This window comes from Nanorana parkeri, unplaced genomic scaffold (assembly GCF_000935625.1).
Source record: "Nanorana parkeri isolate BGI_ZX_2015 unplaced genomic scaffold, ASM93562v1 scaffold153, whole genome shotgun sequence".
Taxonomy (NCBI): Eukaryota; Metazoa; Chordata; class Amphibia; order Anura; family Dicroglossidae; genus Nanorana; species Nanorana parkeri.
In genome coordinates, this window is record NW_017306421.1 from 1,791,221 (window position 1) to 1,799,495 (window position 8,275).

At 41.8% G+C, this 8,275-nt stretch overlaps 1 protein-coding gene across 1 annotated transcript in view; it reads right to left on the reverse strand.

Annotated features, from left to right (window-relative positions):
* The window catches only part of CHRM1 (cholinergic receptor muscarinic 1), an 80,496-nt gene that overhangs the window by 3,517 nt on the left and 68,704 nt on the right, over positions 1-8,275 (reverse strand). The window contains exon 2 of the mRNA XM_018554293.1: positions 982-2,626. Within this exon, the coding sequence (XP_018409795.1) occupies positions 986-2,551 (1,566 nt within the window). The 5' untranslated portion in view covers positions 2,552-2,626 and the 3' untranslated portion in view covers positions 982-985. The remainder of the gene's footprint in view (positions 1-981; positions 2,627-8,275) is intronic.

The window sequence follows — 8,275 nt, forward strand, 5'->3', positions numbered from 1 at the left end:
CCCCTATGCTGACTATGCTGACAATTTTAACCTAAAATGGACATTAAACAGCACCGAATGGGGAGTAAAGGTGGCTATAGACATAAGATAAACATTGTTCAATTTGGAAATTTTCAGTTGGAGTATTCAATATTATGTGTGTCTATGGCTAGCCTTCAGATTCTGCCAAAAACCCTGGGCTATCAGTGGCACCTTTAGTGGTCAGCACAGGCCTGCATTGTTACAGAAAAAAAATGAAATATCTTAGTTGAGTACTGTTCCATGATTCTTTTTTATTTTGCAACACTTAATATTGAGAACAATTTTTTGGGAGTCTACCAGTCTACCCCCTTCTTCTAGGTCCAAGCAGTAGGGATACACAGAGGTTTAGAAGCATTGCTTGGATATCACTGACAGTAATCAAATGTGTTGTTGTAGGTGCACTAATATGGCTTCAGTTATCTCACATAAAATACCTTAAAGGACAAATGTACTTTTGGTACACCTTTTCTTTACATACTTGACCCCATGTTACACTTCCTTTTGCCCCCATTCCAGCAATCTACACTGTGCTGTTCCTCCTGGAGCCACACAGACGTTCTGTAGAAATTGCTTCTGCTAGGTCCTCTGGTTTCTGTGCATGTAAGCAGCAGATGCATTTATTCCTATGGGGAGCCATACTCCTGGCAGCCTACAGTGGTCCTGCAGATTTTGTCTCTCTCCATAGGACTGAATTAATCAACAGTGCTCATTCACAGGAAGATAAGGACACTTTTGGATGTGTTGGATTATTGTGCAGAGCTGCACAATAAAGTTCACAGGGGCCAATGTAAATGTTAGATGGGGTCAGCAAAACTCAGGAGGTGGGGGGAAGTATTTAAAGGTTACAGAGGCTGGTATCACTACAGCTAAAATATATACAAGCTGTGGGCCTCCAACTGCATATTCACAAATATTACTACAGTGGGAATCCAACAAATTTAACTGTAAATTGCCACCCACCCAATCACTGTGACGGGGTCCTGAAAAAAGCTGCTTGGTGTCTGTGGGTTCTCCATTTGCGTTTGTCCCAACGGCAAAGTAGGAGCATTTTGAAGGTACGCCTGAAGGAGCGATTGCAGAGTGCATAACACATTGGGTTGACAGTACTGTTAACATAGCATAGCCAGTAACCCAACTCCCACAGTCTTGTTGGAATGCAATTCTTGCAGAATGTGGAGACTAGCACCATAATATTATAAGGAGTCCATGTCAAAATAAATGCCAGCAATATAGCACTTAATGTCCTTGCTGCCTTTTTTTCTTTAATGAGTGAATTGCTTTTCCTCTTTCCATGTCGGGTTTTCTCAATCTTGGCTTTTATAATAGTTGATGGTAGAGCTGAGGCCTGGGCCTTGGATGGTTTTCTAGATACCTCTTGCTTTCGTCCATTGGCTTCATTTTCAATGTCCCCTCTTCCAAGAGTATCATTAGAACTGCGAGAACCTGTGGGTGTCCCAACTACAGAGCTGACCATTGGTAATCGCATAACAGCAGAGCAAATGCTTTTCATCTCATAGGGGTTTTCATCTCCATCAGAGGAAGAGGACACTGAATCTGCAGAAGCAGCATCTTCCATGGTATTCCAGCTTCCATTACTTCTATGCTGAGGATAGCTTCTGAGCGATGGGCTGGCAGCAAGTCTACCAGGAAAACAGCAAGCTCTTTTCATCCTTGGCACAGATGTTTGTGATCTTGCCAATCGTTCCGATTCTCCCATTCCGCTGCTACTGCCACTTCTGACACTTCCCAAGGGCCGGACAATGTTTTCTGTCCCAGAACCCTGAAGGCCAGCCAGTTCCCTGCTTCTGTTCTCTGTCTCTCTATAAATCCTCCAATAGAGTATAATCATGATAGTGACTGGTAGATAGAAGGCAGCGATGGCAGTGCCAAATGTAATAGTGGGTTCTGACAAGAACTGAATGTAACATGCATCAGGCTCCACTGTCCTCTTCCCCACAATGTACTGCCAGCATAATATAGCAGGTGCCCACAAGATGAAAGAGATAATCCATGCTAATCCGATCATGATGGCAGCTCGCCTTGGGGTTCTCTTAGCCCTATATGTTAGGGGCCGAGTTATAGAAAAATAGCGGTCAAAGCTAATAATGAGCAAGTTCATTACAGAAGCATTGCTTGCAACATAATCTAGTGCCAGCCACAGGTCACAGGAAACATTGCCAAGTGCCCAGCGTCCCATTATAATGTAGGTGGTATATAAATTCATTGATATCGCACCAATGATGACATCAGCACACGCTAAACTAAGAATGAAGTAGTTGTTGACAGTTTTTAGGTCACTGTTTACTTTGAAAGCCAAGAAAACCAGTACATTTCCAACAACTGTGATGAAGGAAAGAATTCCTGTTGTAATGACAATTATTACCACCTGCCAGGTGGCATGGCCTCCAAATGGGTCACGGTATGGTGGCTCTGTAGAATTTGTGGTCAGTGGATCAATAGTAGTATTGTTCATGATTGGAAGCCAGGTAGTCATCGATTCTTGCCCACCATTCTGATGCAAGGCTAACATGACATTTTCCAAAAAAGCTGGGTTGAGGGTCACTTGTATCCCAGCCTTTTAAACCCACTCCACAGCAGCTGAATCCTGCAAGAGAAAGAAAAACAGAAGTCAGGATGATACAGGGACATGGATTATGAATCATAACTGTAAAACCTTAAAGAAAAAACATGGTTGTTCTCAGTGAACTGTTGGCTTCTGCAAGGAGGATGAGGCAGAGAAATTGCATGGAGGCATAGTGCAGAAACCTAAAAACCTACTATGCCCAATGCCAAAGGTGTAGTGTAACACTATAGAGGTTTATGGTACTTCACCTGCATCTTACTCCCATCTTTACTCTTGTTTGCAACTTGGGCTGCATATCTCTGTGTCTCTCATTATTTCATTCTGTGCTTTTCACCCGCCTCTTTCTCTCTCTGCTACGTGTGTCTCTGTAATCTGTAACTAAACAAAGCCGGATTTATGATCTCTGTTGTTTGAGTGTTGGAGGAAGGAGTTGTGTTGGTGAAGGAGTCACCCCCACCCTCTGTGCCAGGAAAGTAGGGGAGACAGAAGTGGTTGGACAGGTTTAGTTTTAACAAGTAAAATCATTAAAAGAAGAAGGAAGCAAAAGAAACAGGTAAAAAAAAAACGGTGCAGTTCATGTGAAGAAGCAAACCATATGTTGTCAAAAGACTTCCTTTACTTTGTATCCACTTCTTAATACACCTCTTACCAGTTGATCTCTTTCTACCTGCGTATCTTTTTATGGCTCCATCTGTCCTCTTTTGTGACTACTTTTATTTCCTAACTCCCGATAATCCCTAACCTAAATCCTAATGTATCAGATTAATGCACAGAATTTACCCTTCAACCCCTAAATATCTATACAACAACCTAACCTTTCATGTAAGGGCAGCCATGAAGAAGCTGACAAATGCTAGCCATACAGCCTTACTGTAGCCATCCTACAGGAAACAGACTGGATAACTATGATGCGTAGCAATTAAAAGTGCTTGTAATTGATAGAAAAGTGTTCTGTTACACTGGAAAATAACTGAAGTTATTGCTGATAGTTCCTGTCTCTTCAAAGAAAAGGGAAGGAGTTATGTGTAACCCAAGGGCATGCACTTTGAGTAAGAATATTTTTCAAGGGAGATCTGCCTCTAATGTCTTCTGTCAGTTACACTAACAGGGTTGAGAAATTCTTATTACTATATTGATTTCCAATAGCATTTCTTCTAGTTGTATGTCATTTTATGGTGCTTTCTGAATACTATTCTTCTAAATGTGTAATGAACTCATACACTACCTAATTATTACAAGTAACATTTTGCTATATTCTTGAGTGTATAGCTAGCATTGCATAGCATTGATTATATAATTATCTGCCTATTCAGGTTAATGTCTGCTTGGCAGTTTTCCATGAAATGAGTTATAGTACTACAACCAAATCTTAAAAAGAGCAAATAAAATCAAAGGCATCAAGACAACAATTCATTCAAATTTACAAATTCCCATAGTCCATACAATGTAACATAATTTTACAAATCAATTTTTCCCCCCATACATTAGCAATGTGATGTTACCTAAGATCCAAGAAGCATTGCAAATATTCTAAAGTCAAAAAGTCTAGACAATTTACATTACCTACATTTCATATATTAGTTTTATATAATATTTTGCAGCTGGATCAAGCAGGGTTTGAGAGTGCCTCCAGATGAAACTGCAGGTTCTCACTACCCATTCTCTGCTTTGTAACCTCCCACTCTGATAATTGACCTATTTACGTGGAATACTTCCTGTAGACTGCAGAGGGGTTGAAGCAGGAGCATGGATAATTTATTTCTAAAAGACCCTAGGGTTATTTGGAGAGTTTAATCCCTAATTAACACTAGAAACGTCCGGCACGTACAGCTCCGTGCTGCGTGCAGGGCAGTATCGCTCAGCTCCCGGTAAGGACAGGTGCTGCGTGTGATTAGTACGCAGCCCCCGTCCTTCTCTATGGGACTACGCGGCCCTACGCTCACCTCAAGTGCATGTCCGTGCGGGTGCGTGTTTCCTGGCTCGGACTCAGACAGGATCCATCCTGTCAGCGTACGAGTACGCTCACCCGCACCCGCGTGCACTTGAGGTGAGCGTAGGGGGGCGTACGGCCGCATAGTCCCATAGAGAAGGACCGGGGGCTGCGTACTACTAATACGCAGCACCTGTCCTTCTGGGAGCTGAGCGATATGGCCCAGCACGTAGCACGTAGCAGTACGTGACGGCTGTTTTTTTGTGTGAATGAGGGCTGCAATAACAATTTTGGCAATCTCTGGTCTAAGAGAAGTAAAGTTTGGTGATTACTTGTTACCAGAACAGCAAATTCCTGGGATCCCGAGTATGATTTACACAAACATTTCACAGTGGGGTGACCTTGCATATTCAACTAAGCCCATGTTAGAAAATAAAAACTTTGGTAGGTTGTGTGCCTTGTATATCTTTGCTTACTAATTTGTTTGTGCAAGCATACATTCTTGTTGTGGCTCACACCTGAAAGCAGCTATTAACCAGTTAAAAGAGCAAGATAGATGCTTCATAAAAGTACTTATATCTTTATCAGATCTGTTCTTCCATCTATAACTGGTGAGCAATTGACCACTGAGATGTTCTGATAGGGTACAGCTGAGGATTTTTACATGGAGTTGGCCTGGAGAAGAGATCACATGTGTACTCAGACTGGACCTAAGCAATGATCAGACTAACAAAACCTGGATAGGTGGTTGTACACATTTTATACTTTTAGAGAGTTTCCATTTCAGAGTCCTGTGTAGAGGTTTGCAAGGACATTAATAAAGTCTGCAAGCACATTATGGTGCTGACTTTCCTTGTTGTTGGCTTACTGTGGAAAGAACAGACTTTAACCTCGCAGAGCGTACACCAGTGGGCATAGGGCAGATATGTTAAACTTACATTACAATGGTGCAAACTTAGTGAAATTACCCTCCAAGGGCATTTTATCTACTTTTTATCTACTGGTAACCACAGCTACTTAATGACAGGAAAACATTATAGCAGTTTTAAGATTATAGCCATGCCTGGCCCAGAGACTCCTGGGAAAATTTTCTGGTTTTGTTCAAATAAATTTGTAAAATGCTCTGTTGCTAAAATGCATTCGTGGCCAGGTATGGACATTATAGTATTATAGTATTTTCATATTCTTAACAAGCAGTAAATGAGCTTTAAAGCAAACACTCACTGACCTCTGTAGCTGTAGGCACTGTTGAGCAATGCATCCTCAAAGTTCACAGCAGAGACACTAAAGTCCTTCTCTGATTAGCGTAGCTCCCCCTGCTCCCCCTCCCAGCACTGACTCAGCAGTCTTCCAATCTCTAATGTAAACTTAGAGCAGGGGTTCTGGTGTGAGAGAGAATCCTGCAATATAGGTCAGGTAAAGCTTTTTTTTTTACCACTAATTTACTGATCTGTAAGATTTGTACTTGTGCTTGAATCAAATGACCATAACTTAGCCACAGATTGACTTTAAGGGTTCCAAAAATCTAGACTGGTTTACCAAAATAATGTCATCCTGGGAAAGTGTTACATCAAAATACATCAAAATTTCAGGACTACACTAGAATCACTCTAACTTCTATCATTTTTCTGCCTGCAAACACTACACCAATCTGCTGACAAATATTCAAAGTACCAGCCATCGATAAGTACAAATCCCTGCCTCATTCTTCCTTGAGAGGGGTTAGCAATGTATAAGAACTTCCAAGGCATACTCGTTATGCTAAAACTGTCTGCTGCTGCAAAGAAGGTCACGGTTTCACGTCAATATGGTAGATATCTGCTTCCTATTATTGTTCCAAGTACCTTGATCAAACAACTCCTCCTCTTCAGAAACAAGCTAGTTAAGGTGAATAATGTGTTATGTTCCGAAGTTTCCTTGTTACATAGGGCTACAGAATGCTCCGGCTCTGCAGAGTTCTGGTTTACTCTGCCCTCCCCCCTTTAGCAGTGTGGGTAAACAGGTGATCTTGGGGCAAACAGCAAAATGAGACAGGTGTACACAGGACAGGCACGCACACAGCTAGTAACTACAACACTGAAATCTATAGAGCGTTGCATCGGTTAACCTTTATTCTGCCAAAGTCCTGAACACCATAGATTAACCTTTACTGTACTTAATGTCCCTGATCTCTACTAGTTATTACATAAACATAAATTGTCATTTTTAGCTGTATCTCACATTACTTCATACAAATGTAGTTTGATCTATCACAATCTGTCATTTAAATTAGTAGATGACTTACTAAGCAAGAGCACAGACCCGTCGCCTTCTACCCACTCCTGCCCCCTGGCCCAGTCTGCCCCTGATCGGGGCCAGTGCTCAGGAGGCCAGCTGATTTTGCAGGATGTTAAAACTTTTAAACGTCAAGAAGCATTTTCCATTCCATTGTAAGTGATTTAATCAGCATTTGAAATGGCTTAGAAACCTTTTGACTTTAATATCACTTCAAGCGATCCAGTTGCTGACAAGTTGCTGCCAGTGTGTGACATGGCCCTTATTGAGACCAAAACCGCTGGTTAAAGGATGAAAGCTCCAGATGTGCATCAAATGGTGGCACATTTGACTCAAACCTGTGAGTAGTGAATGTGTATTGTAAGTAGGGCAAATGACAGGTGACTGAGTAGGAGAAAGAGAAATGAATAATAGCCAAATCAATAATTTGCCGCATTATAGTCTACCTCTTCAATCTTTTCTCTTCATGAGCCAGAAAACTTTTCAGATGCATAACTGGTTAAATTATTCATTGTTTACCATCAGAGAAATGGGGTCATTTGTTTCCAGCTGAATATTTGAAGCTCAGTGGCCGTATGAGAGTTAAATTCACTCTCATAAAGAAAAAGGTTTAAATGACAGCCGGTAGAGATTTGGCTCAGAAAGGGTTACACAATATTCTCCCAACATGTAAGCAGAGTGAAGGAAGTGAATGATCTGCAGCAATCAAGCAGAAGGAGAGATACTCTGCAATCTTTGGAGCAGGGTGGGCTGACAAGCAACAACTTTGAGCACCAACTAAATGACTCTTTGCCACCTGATGGCAGAACAGATAAACTGGCGCTTCTGTCTGATAAAGGGTTAAATAAGGAAGGGTTAAGTAATGCTCTGTTTCACACGATGACACAGTTCTGCCAGAGCATATCTTGTTTTACATGACAACCCATGTCAGCTACAATAAGAGACGCTGAGCCAGGGAGAGGGACAGTCACTCTGTCGCCCAATAGAGGGAGGGATTTTCTCAGTTCTTTATGGCTGTTGGAAAGGACCTAGTTTCCTACTTACTGTGTCACTGTCATTCAGAGTCAGAGCATCACCAGATTTCCAGCCATCACCACCTTCTGTCTGCAATGCCCTGTTGCGGGAAGCACTTGTGTCACAGTAACCTTGTCATATTCCCGGCTTTCTGTTCTTCACATTTCAATATTGTGGTGTCCTCAGCCAGTGCCAAAGGGGTTAATCCATTCCTCTTGCCACCCAAACTCTATCTATAACTTATTAATGAAGATTTCAGTTCATATCAGCCTTCGCTCAGCTGCACTGTGTAATAATGCTGTTCTTTTCAGATGTTATATGCTAAGCAGTGACTTAACACACTTCCCAGCACTCCTTTAGAGCACTCGGCCATGCAACAGCTACACTGACATCCTAATGGGTTTTTCATAATTCAAGGCCAAGCAGGCCAAAACAACAGGTTTACAAATAAC